This window comes from Schistocerca serialis, chromosome 4 (assembly GCF_023864345.2).
Source record: "Schistocerca serialis cubense isolate TAMUIC-IGC-003099 chromosome 4, iqSchSeri2.2, whole genome shotgun sequence".
Taxonomy (NCBI): Eukaryota; Metazoa; Arthropoda; class Insecta; order Orthoptera; family Acrididae; genus Schistocerca; species Schistocerca serialis.
This window is the reverse complement of record NC_064641.1, coordinates 634,720,631-634,738,808: the sequence shown is the minus strand read 5'-3', so window position 1 is coordinate 634,738,808 and position 18,178 is coordinate 634,720,631. Positions and strand designations below refer to the sequence as shown.

At 38.7% G+C, this 18,178-nt stretch overlaps 1 protein-coding gene across 1 annotated transcript in view; it reads left to right on the top strand.

Moving 5' to 3' along the window:
* Positions 1-18,178, top strand: part of LOC126475475 (serine/threonine-protein kinase PLK4) — a 245,383-nt gene that overhangs the window by 117,318 nt on the left and 109,887 nt on the right. The window contains exon 6 of the mRNA XM_050103366.1: positions 4,809-4,952. Within this exon, the coding sequence (XP_049959323.1) occupies positions 4,809-4,952 (144 nt within the window). The remainder of the gene's footprint in view (positions 1-4,808; positions 4,953-18,178) is intronic.

Here is an 18,178-nt window from a genome sequence, read left to right as displayed (position 1 = left end):
ATGTTGAACTAGTGCTGTGGTGGTGTAATGGTCAACATTTCTGCCTAGTAAGCAAGGAGACCCTAGTTTGAGTCCCATGAAAGCACAGATTTTAAATTCATTTCTTCAGATTCCATCATTATTGTATTAAAATTAAAACGTTATTGGAAGTCTTGGAATTCAGTAACCAATATCCTGACCTACATGAAAAAAAGAGGGGATTCACACCACTGGATAGTTTGTTAACTTGACAATAATTATGCTAGTTCATATGCACCGAATCATATGTTCAGTCTACCAACCAGTCCCCACCTTCCCACGCTCCCTCCCCCCCTCACATCCTGCTCTCAGGACGTAGTCAGCTTGGCGGAACAGTAAGCATAGTCCACTTCGTTATTTGGGAGGGTCCAAAAATATAGTGTCGTCATCAATGGATGTAGTGACTAGGTAAGAAGTAAGAAAATGATGTCGACTGACTTGGAGAATAAGAACAGACTAATGGTCGCTTGGGAATAAATGAGGCAGCCATCTGTTCTTGTGTGATGGGTCAGCCGGAGATGCTATGTGGCAGCAAATAAACCTCACCTCTTTGAGTACGTCCATTTTAAGACTAGTATTAGTGCCCATGGGACAGTTGTAATAGCAATGATCGTTATAAAGAACAAAGATCGTCTGAAAAGTGAAGTGATGTGACTTACCAAACGAAAGTGCTGGCATGTCGATAGACACACAAACAAACACAAATATACACCCAAAATTCAAGCTTTCGCAACCAACGCTTGCTTCGTCAGGAAAGAGGGAAGGAGAGGGAAAGACGAAAGGATGTGGGTTTTAAGGGAGAGGGTAAGGAGTCATTCCAATCCCGGGAGCGGAAAGACTTACCTTAGGGGGAAAAAGCACAGGAAACACTCGCACAGACACACACATTCATCCGCACATACACAGACACAAGCAGACATGAAAATGTCCCATTCCCGGGATTGGAATGATTCCTTACCATCTCCCTTAAAACTCACATCCTTTCGTCTTTCCCTCTCCTTCCCTCTTTCCTGACGAAGCAACCGTTGGTTGCGAAAGCTTGAATTTTGTGTGTATGTTTGTGTTTGTTTGTGTGTCTATCGACATGCCAGCGCTTTCGTTTGGTAAGTCACATTATCTTTGTTTTTAGATATATTTTTCCCACGTGGAATGTTTCCCTCTGTTATATACATTTTTAGTAAGTTAGACAAAGAAGCAGTAGTGTCACATCTCAAACAGGAACTCAAAATACGAGTTTATTTTTACCCACCTCCACCAACTGTTGTAAAGATGTTCTCGGTCTGAAGGTTGGTTTGAACACTACGGCACTTTTCTAGGCATGGCCATATAGGAGTCATCCCTCTATCGTATGAAAGTGACTTATGCAATCAGTTATAAGGGTACTTACAGGTTAATATGGGATCCAAACTGTGGTAACACTTAGAATTTTTCACATATATAATAGATGTTACTAATAGATGTTACCATGGATGAAAGAAACAAATTTCTAGTGGACAAACCCAAGAACTGACTGAGAGTTGAACTCTGGACCTATCGATGTGTAGTGTGACACTTAGCCACTGAGCTACACTTTGACTATACTTTGTAGAGCTATACTCGTTTTATGTATAGTATTCTGTGTGAGCAAGTAGCCAAACTGCAGAACTGAGACCAACTGCAAACTTGACCATCCAGGTACCGAACATGCTGCTCACTACAATACAAATGACTTAACAGCTGCTTCAATTTGTAGTCCATTTGGATACTCCTTTCCAGCACAAGTTTCTCTCAGCTACACAGGTGGAAATTCTCTCTCCAGTATATCTTTCACTCTCATAATCCCCCTGGCCTAAATCTCCCCTAACCTGTTTCCCACTTCATTTCCTTCCTCTCATCTCTCCTCCCCCTTCCAAATCATATACTGCCTTCTCCCACCACTCTTCCCCCCCCCCCCTCCCCGCGCAAAACACCCCTGTTTTCTACTTTTCCACCCCTCTCCCTCTCTCTCCCACTTCCCCATCTCCCTCTTAATCTCCATCTTCCTCATCCTTCCTCCCGGCCCCCATTTCTATATCTCTTGTGTTCTCTACCTTGTGAACTCCTTCTGTCTTTTTGTGCAGCCACTGAATCTTCTGTTGAAAGACCTCCCTTGCTCCATCCCAGTATTGCGTCTTTGCTTTGTGCATCCTTCCCTACCTCCTTCTCACCAGGCAAATGGTCTCAATAATTAACAATAATAGAATATCTGGAAAACTGATTAAAATGGCAGTTTCTTAGGAAAGGCAACCATTTTACAGTAAACCAAATATTCAGTAGAGTGGTGGTGGTGAGTACATCTGCAATAATATGGCCCTCCTGCATGTGAAAATAACGCAATGACTATGTTTATTGTATATATTGTATTGTTGCTTCATGATTGAAACGGCTATTCCACCTGGGATCACACTTTACTGTTATCCAAAGAGTTTAGCTATATCTTAGTAGGTTCTTTTTCTCAGTCTTGCAATTGATCTGTGGGCCCAGAATACTTTTACACATTAATGATGATGTCCAAAATTATGAATTAGAATTCTACATGTTAGTGGGACCATTGATATTGTTACCACAGTAACCAAAGATTCTACAACACGTCTTTCTCACAATTTTTGCACTACTTTCTGTTTTCGGATACACCAGTCTGATATTGCTGTATGTAATTAATAATCGCTTTTCACTTTAAATCACTGTTAATTCTTACTAAGTCTTATACTTTTACAGTTTTGAACGTTAATGGATCTTTTCCGTTCACACCTGTAGTCATTAACTGATTGAGAAATTTTCATTGTGATATATGATTCTCACAGTTATAGTTTGTCTTGCATTTTATGTAGGTATTGGTAACTGACATTTCTCAGTTTTAATTAATTGCTTCTATTGTAATTAATGAGGATAATGCAATGTTAATAGATACTATATATGTTATCTAATTTCATAAAAGAAGACACCTACAATGCAAATACTTTTCTTCATTAATGAATTCTTACTTTTATTTCTCAGATATTAAAGTACAGGCCACATATTGCAAAATTTAAAATCAACAATATTAGGGAAAGGATAGATTGCTATTCACCGTAAAAATGACATGTTGAGTTGCAGACAGGCACAACGAAGAAGTTCTTCAGAAAAGAAAACACACAGACATTCACACAAGCAAGCACACATCACACGCACACACACATGACCGCCACCTCTGGCAACTCAGACCACAATGCAATTGTTACGTTGTGTGGCAATCTGGAGTGGGGCATGGATGGGGGAGGGTTAGCAGAGTATGAGAGGAGGAGAGAAAAGCACCACCTGGCGGAGTGTGCAAGGACTAGGTGGAGGCATGAGGAGACTACCAGGTGCAGCGTCAGGAGGCTGTGCAGTGGGGGGGGGGGGGGGGGGGGGGGGGGGGGAAAGAAGCAGGGAAGGGGAAAGATTTGCTGGTGCATTGGCAGAGGGTGGCGCACGGTGAGGATTAGGGGACGTGAATAGGAAAGAGGTGATAGTGTTGGGTGCAGGGTATGGGGACAGTTGGGTTACCATAGGTTGAGTCCAGGATAATTTTGGAAGTGGATAATGTGTTGTAAGGAGAATTTCCATCTTTGCAGTTCAGATAAGCTGGTGTTGAAGCTCGGACCTGAATGCAGCTGTCACATTGAGTGGCATTCTGGAGTGGGACAAGGAAGGGGGAGGGTATGGGTGGGGAGAGAGAAGAGCACTGTCTGTGATGCTCACCTGTGCAGCTCTTCTTTCTCCCCCACAATTACCCTGCCATCCCTCCCCCTACGCTGCTCCACTTCATATTGCCACTCAATGTGGCCATCGCATACTGATCGGAGCTGCGAGAGATGGCGGTCATGTGTGCATGATGTGTACTTGCTTGTGTGAATGTGTGTGTTTCTTCTTTTTTGAAGATGGGTTTGGCCAAAAGATGAATGTGTAACAGTCTTTTTATTGTGCCTGTTTGCAACTGAACGTGTCATCTTTATGGTGATTAGCAATCTGTCCTTTCCCTTATATTGTTGATATTCCAGCCTGGAGTTCCATTGCTTAAAAATTTAAAATCAGTTTGTTATGCTGATGTGAATTCTTTTGTGGCCATCCAACTGAACTGATACAAGTCTCCGCAGGAACTGACACATCTCTTTACAACACAAAAAATATTCATTTACTTGAATTTTTGTAATAATAAGCGATGAACTCTGGACACAGATGGAAGCATCTTCCTGCAATACATGGCTGACCAATTGGCTGCAAGTTGTCCCAGCATCTGTATGTCACGAGAAAGTGCCAGAAGACCCGTCATTGATGTCAAGACTCCATGTGATACACAAAACAATCATAAAGGACATTTACATTTTGTAGCATTTACAAAATATAGTTAATGTAATAAATTGTCAATAATTTATTGAACCAAATGCATTAAACTACTGTACCATGTATCATGGGAGCAGTGAAATTCATAGTGAACCAGCTTCCAAGTTGAAACACTACAGTACCAGAGCAGTAGAAGTAATTAGTCTTACCGCTGGTGCTCTAGTTTTTTATCATCATTATACAAAAGGTTTTGGGGTAAACAAATAATCAAATAATAACCTATGTCTTTTAATTCATGAAAGATTTCATTGCAAATGAAAGAATGAATTATTGTCATGAAGCAGAAGGTAAACGTGCATTATTTAGGTCAATGAATATAGTAATTCTGCCAAATTTATGTCATTCCAAGTAGTTGTAAATGGATACTTGTTGCTACCACTAAATGATCATAATTTGTCATTTGTTCCCAGGTTGCAACACGTAGCTCACATGGGATGGAAGCTGATGTTTGGGGAGTTGGTTGCATGCTTTATACTCTCTTAGTTGGTAAACCACCATTTGATACAGCTGCTGTGAAAAGTACACTAACAAGAGTGGTGATGTCGAACTATGAGGTATTAATTGCCTTTTGTTTATTTATTCATTCCTTTTTCTTAATTACTTTAATTAATTTCTTGTTCTAGTCTTGAAACTGTTTCCAAGAAACCCAAAGTTTTTCTTCCCTCTACCCCCATTCATACTTATAAAGCTTTGATTGTGCATACATCACACAGTCTAAGTTCATTATTTCTGCCTGATTGTATTTGCAGAGTAACTCTGCTGTGGTTTGGACTCAACTCTGACACAGGTAAGTCATGGTCATTAATATGCTAGAAGTAATTATGACTTCCAGTATGCACATATTTGCAGATTTTAAATTCTCTTAGCAACAATGAAGATAATCAATTATCTCCGAACTTGTACAATCCAAATAAAATACATAAACAAAAAGTGACTGCTTGCTGATTTACTTCATTAGCAACAAACAATATGAGTGCCAGTTGTAAATGAGCGACTTGACTGTACAGAAACATTGTTCCATCAGGATGCACAGAACTAATAAGTGCCTAGGAGTAAAGGATTGAAAAGAGTCATAAAAAAAAGCATAGAATCAATAACTTTATGTTCAAATCAATATGCAACAACATTGGTAAAATTAGAGTATTGTCTCTGCCACCCAGCTGAATCAATGTCCTTGCTGAAGGAGATGTCATAAAGATTAAAGAGATTTTCATATCAGCTGTAGAGCAACTCAGGTCATCTGCTCTAATTACAACACAACTCTGCTGTATGGTTTTATTTTGTCATCCAGTAGGATAAAGTATTCCACTTGTGTTTTGTAACACATAAAAAACAAACCCACTGTTTCATGAGTTGCAGTGAGAAACAATAGATCCTCTCTTTGGTAGGCAGATTAGGGAACTTGAAAGGGAAAGGAATAGCTTGATGTTACAATAGTAGGAATTAATCAAATGCAGTGGCTGGAAAAATGGTATTTCTGGTTCTGCAAGTACAGGGTTATCAACACAAAATGAAATTGTGATAACTCATAGTAGGACTAATAATGAAAAAAAAAAAAAAATTGGGCAAACCACGTTGGATGGCATAATGAGAGCATTGGGATATGTTTATGCTGCAGCCTCACTGCTCACTGCTGGTACACTGCATTTCCTTACCTGATGGGATCAATGTTAAATTCATGCTGCATCTTCACTGTTGGCATATTGCTGGTCTTGTAGGTACTTTCCTTTCACTACCAGTCTTGTTTCTGGCCAGGAATCTTAATTCACTAATTGAGTGGATTACTTGCAGTGTATGAAGCAAAAACAACATTCCCTGCGTCATATGAGGAGGATAATAGTGGTTTGTTTACACCAAGTCATTATTGACAGGGAGAAAGGAAGAGTTGTAAGGATGCATCCTTTCAATGCATATCATCCACACTGCAGATACATTCAAGAGTTCTAACAGCTCAAAAATTATCCATAGCGCTTTTTCGAACAGTTAACAAATCTCAAAAAAAAAATTTCCGGTTCATTTTAAATATTGATCCAGAACAGTTGAAGATATAAATCTTTGTCCCAATGTTATTAATTTAATTTCAGTGGAAGAGTGATTCACAGGTCTATTGACTCTGTGGTAATATTTCGTGAGTTTTTATCCATCTCTATCACAATGCGTTTTCCGTATTTTAAAGACTGTAAGACACACTTTTTTCTTCGAAAAGTTGCCTCCAAAATTCAGGTGTGTCTCATACTCGAAATTAATATAAAAATATCCAGTGTTTGATTTAAAATTCCCATCAGTCTTCAAAATGGCCATATATTTGATGCCGCAGGAAACCTATTGCTATGTGGCCACAGTGGATTCAGCTGGCAGCAGCAGCACACCGATGTGCCGAACATGAGTTGTGGGGATTCAAAAGCTTGCTAACACGGTCTCCCTCCCGCCCTGCTGTCACAAACCCAGAACACTGTATCCTGTGAGGCATCATTGCAGTCTGTGGTGCCAATAAATGGGAAATAAAAGTAATTTGTGTTACCAGTGGCAGTGCAATATTCTTGTTAGTAGCTAGTTTCATAACGGAAAAAAATAAAAGATATTCATATGATGTGAGCTATAAATAGAAAGTAATAACATATGCAGAAGAACAGGGAAATGGAGAAGCTGAGCAGCATTTTGGTCCTCCACCAACAGAAAAAATAACCATTTGTGATTGATGGGCTAGTAAAGAAGAAATGAAAAAATGAGGAAAATTAACTGTACAAAAAGAAAACTGAATGCAAAATGACCAAAACTAGAATGGCATATTGAAGTGGATTCAAGGACACCATCAAAATGACAATGGAATTAATACAGAAATGATTCAAATACACACTCATAAGCTAGCACTACAGAGGAACTTGACAGACTTAAGGGTAGAGTTAGTTGGTTGTTGGTTGGTTATGAAACGTTATGGGCTTAGCCTGTGAAACAAAACCAATTCCCCCCTCCCAAATAATTTCGGGCATGTAGCTGGATCCTGTCAACATTCTTCCACGGTGTTTCGACCCAGTGACATCCAGCCATCTTCAGGTGAGTAGATAACTACTGAAGAGCCCAGATGCATTCACAATATTTATGCCGAATCTTGCACATGCGAAATGTGCTGGCGCTTTGCAGCACATGCGTCAGGTGATAACATGCATCGGACAGCCGAGTTGTGTGTGGTGCCTCTCGTTGAGTATCGAAAGACCCTGTCAATTCTGCTGTGACTGGACAATTTTAATTATAAGATTCCAATTTTTGTCCAGTTAAAAGCCATTGTCACTTTATAAGATTATTGGCAAGACATTTTTCCACCTGTTCTTTGATAACTGCATCCCAAAAACTAGAAACTGGAGCTAAATTTTTGTCCTATTGTTTCCCATTGACTGTCCCATGAGAAATGGAAATAGTGAACATTTACAAAATTACTCATGAGCGTGGTGCCACAGATATACGCCAGACGATACAAACTGTCCAGTAACGTTGTACAGAACATGAAAGATACATCTGTCTTCAGCCATCATTAAAATCAGCAGTAGCAGAATGCTGTATTTCCATGGGACACTCAATGGAATACAATTGAACAAAAATTTTAGCACTAGTTTCTGGGATTCAGTAAATGAAGAATCGATGAAAAGATGTCTCGCCGATAATCTTATAAATTGTGACAACGGCTTTCAACTGGATAAAAATTGGAAGCCTGTAACTGAAATTATCCAGTGACAGCAGAATGAGGCCAGCATACACAAATCAACTGTCGCACATATGTCACCACCTGACGCATGCGCCATAAGACACCAGTGCATTTCTCGTATGCGGGACTTGCCATAAATATCTTGAATGCATCTGGGTTCTTCAGTAATTGTCCACTCGCCTGAAGATGGCTGAAGATGGCTGGAAGTCTCTGGGCCAAAATATTGTGGCAGAATGTCGATGGTACCTGGATGCACACCTGAAAATTATTAGGAAAAGAAATACGCCAGGAAAATTTCAGGAGTTACAAAACCAAAATACCAAAGAAAATGCAACAAGAGTATGAAGAGAAAAATTATCTTATTCAGAATTAAAAGAAAACCAGTGTGTAACTAAGCCAAATAGCAAATATGGATGAAACTCGTCTCACATTTGATGTGCTGAGTGACTGAATAGTTCCCATGAAAGGTGCTAAAACTGTAACTATAAAAACAAGTAGACATGAAAAAAGACAGTATACTGTTGTCCTTTCATGTTGTGCTGACAGTACTAAACTTAATCCAGTGATCATTTTCAAGTGCAAAACAGTGCCAAAACCTTCTGAAATACCACCAGACTGTTGTTTATGTACATGACAAGGGTTGGGTCGATGAGACTGATATGAAATTATGGATTAACAGAGTGTGGCAGAAAAGGAAAGGTGCTTTATTGAAGAGTTCTCTTCTTGTGCTAGATCAGTTTAATAGTCATCTGAAAAAATTTTTGAAAGAGAAATTGAGACAGGGAAATACAGAGTTTGCTGTTATTTTGGGAGGACTTACTTCACAGCTGCAGTGTCTTAATGTCTCAATAAATAAACCATTTAAAATGTAAGTGAGAGAGGAATGGAACAAATGGATGAAACCCAACATGAATTCACGCCGAAGGGAGCTTTGAAACGATATAGAATTAAACAAGTGTGTTTGTGTATAAAACAGTTTTGGTCTACAGTAAGAGAAGACATTAATGTTAAACCTTTCAAGAAGTGCGGCATAAGTAACACTCTTGATGGCACTGAAGACCATCTTGTATATGGAGAGGACAGTGATGAGGAGGAGGAAGGAGAAAGACAATAAGAATAAAGTTCAGACGTCAATTTTCAGGGATTGTAGAAGTCAGTTTGGTTTTATAAAGTAAGATTCTTTCTTAGTCTGGCTTTGCAGTCTAATATAATAAATGGTAAAATTGCAGTTTTTTTTTTTTTTTTAAATTGCTTAAAAAATTAAGGTATGTCTTATAGTTTGTAAAATACAGTAGCTTTCCGCTCTTATTAACTCATGCACAGTGTTTTGTCAGTAACCTCTGTCTTGCATATTACTCATCTTCCACCGTTGAACTTCCACGTTTTCAAATATTGTCTGGTGCAGTCCCCAACAATCATTCTTTCCTTCTCATCCTGTCCAGTAAGTCTCCCCTGACCTGAGGTTCTGCACAATTTTTCCAAACTCTCCCCATTTCCTACACTTTATCAGTCCTTTTCCTTCACCCCTATTCCTTCCCCTTCAATCCTTCTGCCAGAAGAGGGGGCCACTGGTTCTGAAAGCTTGCAGATTTCAGTATATTTACATGTGTGTTCTCCTGATGCCGCTTGGTGGGTAGATTTTTTATCTATCAAATTACAAATTATATCTTCATGTACTGCTCTGCCACTCATAGATTTCAGAGCTGATATTCTGTCAAAGAAAAGAAAATGACAAATCAGGTGAAACAGAGGAACCGATTTCCAATAAAATATATTATCTATCATGAAGCAGTTGAGATGATATGATGATCTGTATTTGTCTGGTCCCAGATAGCTTTGTCTGTTAACAGCTGAAATAAGTACCTGTTAAATATCATCACTTGTAGTTCTCGCTCTTGAAATTATCTCATAGGATCACAATGATGCATATGGTGGTTTTATAGGTAGGAAACTGGAAAAATGCAATCAGTCTACTGAGGTGAGGATCCAAACAGGAGTATCAGCATACACTGAATGTATACAAAGAAAGGCGGCACCATTGGCGACAGGTTTGATCCACACGTGTGTGTCATGGAAATTCAGAAAAACTTGAGGTGGCAAATGCTTAAAAATAAACGCAAACTCTCTCTCAAAAGTCTACTTACAAAGTTTCAAGTACCAGCATTAAGTGATGAATTGTGGAATATCGTGCAAACCACTATGTATTGCAGTTGCCGTGATCCCAAAGACAAGGTTAATCTAATTGCAACATGCACAGAGGTGTTTAACAAGTCATTTTTCCTATGCTCTATATGTTTATGGAATGGGAAGAAATTTCGATTTGTGATACTGCTGGAAACACTCTCTGTCATGTACCGGGCGAGCACAAAGTCTTGCCTTGATTATAAAAATTTATAACAGAATAATCGTTTGACGTAATAAGTTACATAGGTTAGTGTTATTAGTTGTTGTGACTAATAGATGGCGCGCTAGTGCTCCACAACACCGACACGGTCTGTTAGGTCATGTTAGTTGCTGGCGAAATGGCATCGAAGCAGGAGAAAGCGCAATGTGTGCTTTGGTTTCATGAAACAAAATCGCCCATCAGTGTTCAGCGTAAATTTTGGGCTTCTTCTGGATTAAGCCCTCCTGACGTAAAATCAATAAAGCAATGATATGCAAAGTTTAACGAAGTAGGCAGCGTTGATAATCATCCTCAAAGTGACAGGCCTTGGTTGAGTGATGCAACTGTTGATCGTGTTCGCCAATCATTTCAACAGAGTCCCTCTATATCAACTCATCAAGCATCACGTGAAATTCAAATACCGCAAGCAAGTGTGGTGAGGATTCTTCATGAAAGGCTTAGGTTGCATGCTTACAAAGTGCAAATTGTCCAGGCCTTGCAACCGAATGATTTGCTGTCATGTGCTGAATTTGCAACTGAGATTCTCAACAGGATTGATGGCGCTAATGATTACTTAAATCGCGTAAGCTTTACCAGTGAATCCGCCTTTCATTTAAGTGGAATGGTAAATAGGCATAACGACTGTATATGGAGTTCAGAGTCTCCACACGTGGAAAAATTCATTACCATATTTAGTCGAATCTAAGCCACACCTGAAAAATGAGACTCGAAAGCAAGGAAAAAAATTTTTCCCGAATCTGAGCCACACCTGAAATTTGAGACTCGAAATTCAAGGGGAGAGAAAAGTTTTAGGCCGCACCTCCAAATCGAAACAAAGTTGGTCTATTGTAGTATGAGACACAATTTAGGTCGAATGAATGATGATACAACTACAGTAGTTTGGTTCAAGTCGTAAGCTTACCAGTTAAGCTTTGCCATTGCTATGCGTCAGGCGCTCCGTCCGTATTTATACGGATACCCTTCCTTTTTCACGTGCTTCATCTGGTTTGAATCGATTGCTTATTTTTCTTTGATCTGATAAGTGCCGTTCTCTTTGTTATAGGTGTTTACGTCACTCTAAGCTGAAAATGCTTTACTGTACTGTGTCATGCATTGTTCGTCGCATTCTGATAATGAGTGTTTACGTCTTGGCGCCGCTTGCGGCATGTCTTGCTTTTATGCGCGCTGCTGCCGTTTATAATTAAAAAAAAGAAAGAAAGAAAGAAAAGAGAGGAATCGTCTCATTGGCGAAACAATGGCAAGAGACTGCTATTTGTTGTTACTTACACTGCTGCTTTCTTTGATAATGATCAACAAGAACCAAATAATCGACTGCGTATGGTAGATGATGTTCTGAACGAGAGTTTAGCGAAAATTTTTCTCCGTTTGAAAATCTTTGCAGATGCCTCATTAGTACATTACATTCTGCACAGAAATTAGAGTCATCTTAGATTTATAAATCTAGTCAATTGCCGTGCTTCATTTCTGACTGTATCACTATTAGGCATAAAAATAATACAAATATAAACGTGACATGATATGTATATTCTTCCGCATTTGCTATTGTCTCACTCTAGTTTCGTAATTTATTAGGCAGACAGGATTTAAATGAGATAGCAGCAAACACGAAAGAATACATGGTAAAATGTTTATATTCGTAAGAGAATACTGCATGTGATTCACAGTTCATAAAAGTTCCTATTAACAACCACCTCTTCTCACAGGTAGGAAAAAATTCAGAACCTAGAGTTGGCCATATTGACAAACCAAGACCATCTACAAGATGTATTGTAGGTGGTCTTGTGACAAACATCCCAAACAGTCTTGCCAGTCGGATTTTCATAGTACATTGAGATGCTGCTACATTAGAAGATGAACAATACAGAATTTGTATTTACTTCGTTGGATAATGTATGAGAATGCAGTGGTCGAAACTCAGGGCGGAGAAAAAAGCTCGTCTTCCACCTTTTTTTAAATAAAAAATTATTTACTGACGCAGAGGTTTTGGTGCCAGTATTTATCTTTGTGCGTGCAAAGCATGCCTCTGTAGTGCTACTTATATTCGACGGCAGAAGTTAGTTGTGGCGGCACCTACCATCATTTTTCAGAACTTCTGCTTACTTTGCACTTGATTCTAAGCCACAGGCGGTTTTTTGGATTAAAAAACTGGAAAAAAAGTGCGGCTTAGATTCGAGTAAATACGATACCTCTAACATATACTTAGACGTTTTGCAATACTTTATTGCCCCACAGTTAAAATAATATCAGCCATGGATAATTTTCCAGCGAGATTGAGCACCCCCTCCCTCCGGACTTTGATAGTATGTGATTTCCTGGATGAAACATTTCTGGATTGGTGGATTGGAAGGAAAGGTCCAACTCCCTGGCCATTCCACTCTCCAGAAATTATGCCCCTTGACTTTTTTTTTTCTGGGGCTATATCAAGGACAGAGTCTTTGTCACACCAGTTGCTGACGTCAACGAAATGAAGGATAGGTACAAGCTGCTGTGGGTACTGTGACAGAGCACATTACAAAACACCTGGGGGGAACTGGAATACCGCCTCGACATTCTCCGAGCTACCAAGGGAGCACACATTGAGGTTTACTAACGTAAGTGGTCTTAAAGGGGAGGGGGGCAAAAAAAACCAACTAGTAACGGCATCAAATGTAAATTATTACTTCTAACAGTTATTCTGTAATAAATTGGTTATAATCAGGGCAAGACTTTGTGCTCACCCTGTACTTCTCAGTAGTTTGAAGAGTATGAAAGTAGATGGAGATATAGAAGTAGACATAAGGTGAAGGTCTATAAACAATGGCACTGCTAAGTAACCTTGAAACATCCAACCACAGCTCACATTTCAGGACTGACAGCAGTAGTTGCTGCTCCAAACACAAATCATCTTGATATCCTCACTAGTGAGGATTGTAGCAAGCAGCACAGTGCTCGGCAGTGGTGCAGGTTAAATGCGCCAGTAAGGCTCAGTGGGTTTGACTGATCAGTGCCAGGCCATGCTGGTGAGCAGGGAGGTTGCAGCATAAAAGCACTCTTATTGTAGTCAAAATAGACACAAAGCTAATACCCAACACAGCAGTGCAAGGTTGTTGATGTTTCAAAGGAAGTTGACTGGATCAAGGCAAAGGAATGCAATAGAAAATGAATTGGTAACTGTGACAGGTGACGTAGTGAAGATGGCAGTGGATAAAGTAGTCAAAAGACAAGGAGTGGTAGAAATCCATATATAACACATGAGAGATTGAATTTAATAGACAAAGTATATAAAAATGCAGCAAGTGAACTAGGTGAAAGGAATTTGCTAATGTCTAAAAATGAGACAGCCAGAAAATGAAAAAATGATAAAACAGAAATGGCAAGAAAATAAATTCAAAGCTTTAAAATGTGTCTGGCTATGGGAAATGTAGATAGCTGTATCAAGGAAAATCAAAGAAGCCTTTGAAGAAAAGAGAAGGAACTGTGTGAATATCATGAGCTCATATGACAAGCCAGTACTAAGCAGAGAAGGAAAACCTTGATACGTAGAATGCATAAATAGAAGGCTATACAAAGGAAACAAATGTGAAGACAGTATTATGGAAAGGAAAGTGGAAGTAAATCAAGATGAGAAGGGAGAGATAATACCTCATCAGGAATCTGACAGTGTACTGGAAGTCCTAAGTCAAAACAAGGCAACTGGAAAAGATGGCATTCCCTCAGAACTACAGAAATCAACAGGAGTAGCAACTCTGACAAAACTATTCCACCTGGAATGCAAGCTGTATGAGACAATCGAAATAATCATAGACTTCAAGAGGATTGTAATAATTCCAGTACCAAAGAAAGCAGGTGCAGATTAAGACTATATTATATTCAATTCAGTTTTCGTTCCATTGACCCAAAAATGAAACAATTCTCTTGGGTGTGGAACAAGTCATAAAATAAAACATAAAACATTTGAATATAATATCCACTATCCAGATCATTTGTCAGGGGATTGTCAAAATAGGTGGATACATTACAGTAAACTGGAATTCATAATATTTACAGAATTAATTCACTGTCAGAATGAAACATAGTTACACACTTTTAATAAATTTGTCATATACAAAATACCTCATCTTGACTGTTGTGACCAAGTGGTATTTTGACTGTGACCCAGTGCTGTCAAAACTGAAATGTAACAGACATTTTTACTTAAGCTGGTCTAACGGCCCCTGTTAAGATATTCATCTATAGAATAGACGGAGTTGCCTGTCAAAAGGTCTTTCAAACTCTGTTTAAACTGTGCTTTATCTGAAACCAAGTTTTTAGTGGTTGCTGGCAATTTATTGAAAATGTGTGTTCCAGAATGTTGGACCCCTTTTTTTACCAAGGTAAGTGATTTTAGGTCTTTATGTAGATTGTTCTATTTCCTAGTTCTGATACTATGTATTGAGTCATTGGTTGGAAATAGAGATATATTAATTGCAAAAGATTTCATTAAGGAATAAATATACTGAGAAGCAATGGTTATAATAAAAAGTTCCTTGAACAAGTTTCTACGTGGTACTCTGGAATTTACACCACAAATGAGCCTTATTACATGCATTTGCTCGCTAAAAACGTGTGCTCCGTTTGATGAGTTACCCCAGAATATGATACCATATGACATAATACAATGAAAGCAAGACCCCATGCTTGATCTAAATTAGCCCTCCTAACAGAAGAGTTTAAACGAGGCCAGTCGTGATGCCTCAGACCAGAGACAAGCCTGATGGTAGCTGTAGTATAGGGAGTAGCCTGTGGATGCAGGAGGGAAGATCAGTTTGGCTTCCTGAAGAGTATAGGAACACACAAGGCAACACTGATCCTACAACTTAGAAGATAGACTGAAGAAAGCCAAGATTTAAAAAGACTGAAGAAAGCCAAGATTTAAAAAAAAGGTTTTTGATCATGTTAAATGAAATACACTCTTTAAAATTCTGAAGTTAGCTGAGATAAAATGCAGGGAACAAAAGGTTGTTAACAACATGAACAGATACCAGACTGCACTTACTAGAGTTGAAGGGCATGAAAGTAAAGCAGTAATTAAGAAGGATAGTAGCCTATCCTCAAAGTGATTCAGTTTGTACATTGAGCAAACTGTGAGAAATTTAGATAGACGATTGAAGTTCAAGAAGAACTTTAAAGTTTTCTGATGACATTGTAATTCTGTCAGCGATGACAAAGGACTTAGAAGAGCAGAGATGGCAAAAGACTTAGATGATCAGTTAAACAGAACAGATAGTGTCATAATGAACACAAACAAAGATAATAGAATCTAGTTAATTTAAAGGAGGTGATGCTGAGGGATTTAGAGTAGCAAATGAGAGATTGAAATTGGTAGATATGTTTTGCTATTTGGGGACAAAAATTACTGGTAATGGCAAATGTGGGCAGGTTCTTGTTATGGACCACGGTTCAGTACATACAGATAAAATAGCAATCAAGTAGACTGGTAATAACAACATATTTATTCAGGATACAGTTACAGTAAGAAATAACACTTATCAGACAGCTGTACTGTCTGTGTGGGTTTCAGGAAGACATGGCACTTAGCACATAACCACCTCGGGAATTACTAGAGGAGATTCCACCAGGCAGGTAAGTCCGTTGATGCATGATGGAGTCCAAAAAATGAGGAACACTCCATGTCCTACGTCTGTGAGTCAGTGTCTCTGGTATTACTCCGAATAAGGAACTGCAGAGTGGTTGGTGCAGTTGCCAAGCTTAACACCTGACATTGACTCCTCGGAGGCAGTGCAGTTGCTGTAAGTACTGGCGAGGCAGAGGTATACAGCATAGATTGTTTTTAGTTACATGGCTTGCTGAGGCATTGAGTAATAGTTTGGTAATGGAGGGAAATTTGGGGACAGTAAAAATTGTAGAGAGAGACAAGGACTTGACTACAGTAGGCAAGTTTGAGTGGATGTAGACTACAGTAGCTGTGCAGAGATTAAGAGAAGTTTGCAAAAGATAGGTGAGTGTGGAGAGCATCAGACCTCTCTCAACTGAAGTGAAGACCACAACAACAGCAGCCACAGGGGTAACAGCTTGCTTCTTTTCTTTTTATAATTGTGCTGTAACTTCAGTGCAGAAGGTGCATACATCAGTTTTGAAGGTATATTGTGTAAGGCAATATAAATTTGGGTGTCATCACATGACTTGTGATGGTATTTTATTTGCTTAAATTAAAAATACAGTACAACACTGCACCAGCAAGTTTCTAGGATATATTTCTAATGTTTTGTAGTTGTGGACGCTGTACAATTTAGTAACAGAAGAAGCTTTTGTTCATATGATTTACACTATTTACCAGTCTTTATGTGATACTGGCACAGTGGCTTGGCTTTACTCAATCGATTACTCATAGAGCACATTTGTAATGCAATTAGATAGTGTCCTCTCCACTGTCAACAATAGAAGCAGTCCCTGTGGTAATAATGATTTGTTTTTCTTGTTTCTGTGAATGACTTCCCTAAAATTACTTGATATGGCTCTTGGCAAAACGTGTATTTTGATACATTATTTCTAATTTCATTAACTTATAATCACAGTAAAATTGAATGAATTCATTACTTTGTCTCCTTGTGCTTCTAAAAGCCAGTATCTATTTCATAATTTATGTTGGTTTAATCTCTGACAATAACCTATAAATATGTCAAAAAATGCATCTACTGTAGTACTGCCATCAACTGGGATGAAATGTTTACTTAGACACTGCTTCCTGACAAATTAAACTTTTATTACAGATCTTCATATAATGTTTTACAACATAGACTGTATATTTATATGTTCATTGAATATAGCTGCTGATTAAAGGGTCTGGAGTTGTAATATGCAGGATAACATTCTATTTTCTACCATGGAACACCTCCCATTTCTGTTGGACAGGACAGTCACTTGGCATACTGCTTAACCTTTGGGCAGCTCTGGTCATATAGCATTTCGTGTAGTTTTGTTTCAATACAGTAATAATAATAATAATAATAATAATAACTGACTAGTAGTAAAAATAAGAAATACATTTTAGTACTGGAAAGGATAGCTCATCATAACAATGTCTGTATTAAAAACTAAAAGATTTAACTCCCACTTTTTATGTATTACACATCTATACTGTTGTTGTTGTTGTTGTGGTCTTCAGTCCTGAGATTGGTTTGATGCAGCTCTCCATGCTACTCTATCCTGTGCAAGCCTCTTCATCTCCCAGTACCTACTGCAACCTACATCCTTCTGAATCTGCTTAGTGTATTCATCTCTTGGTCTCCCTCTATGATTTTTACCCTCCACGCTGCCCTCCAATGCTAAATTGGTGATCCCTTGATGCCTCAGAACATGTCCTATCAACCGATCCTTTCTTCTAATCAAGTTGTGCCACAAACTCCTCTTCTCCCCAATTCTATACAATACCTCCTCATTAGTTATGTGATCTACCCATCTAATCTTCAGCATTCTTCTGTAGCACCACATTTCGAAAGCTTCTATTCTCTTCTTGTCCAAACTATTTATCGTCCATGTTTCACTTCCATACATGGCTACACTCCATACAAATACTTTCAGAAATGGCTTCCTGACACTTAAATCTATACTCGATGTTAACAAATTTCTCTTCTTCAGAAACGCTTTTCTTGCCATTGCCAGTCTACATTTTATATCCTTTCTACTTCGACCATCAT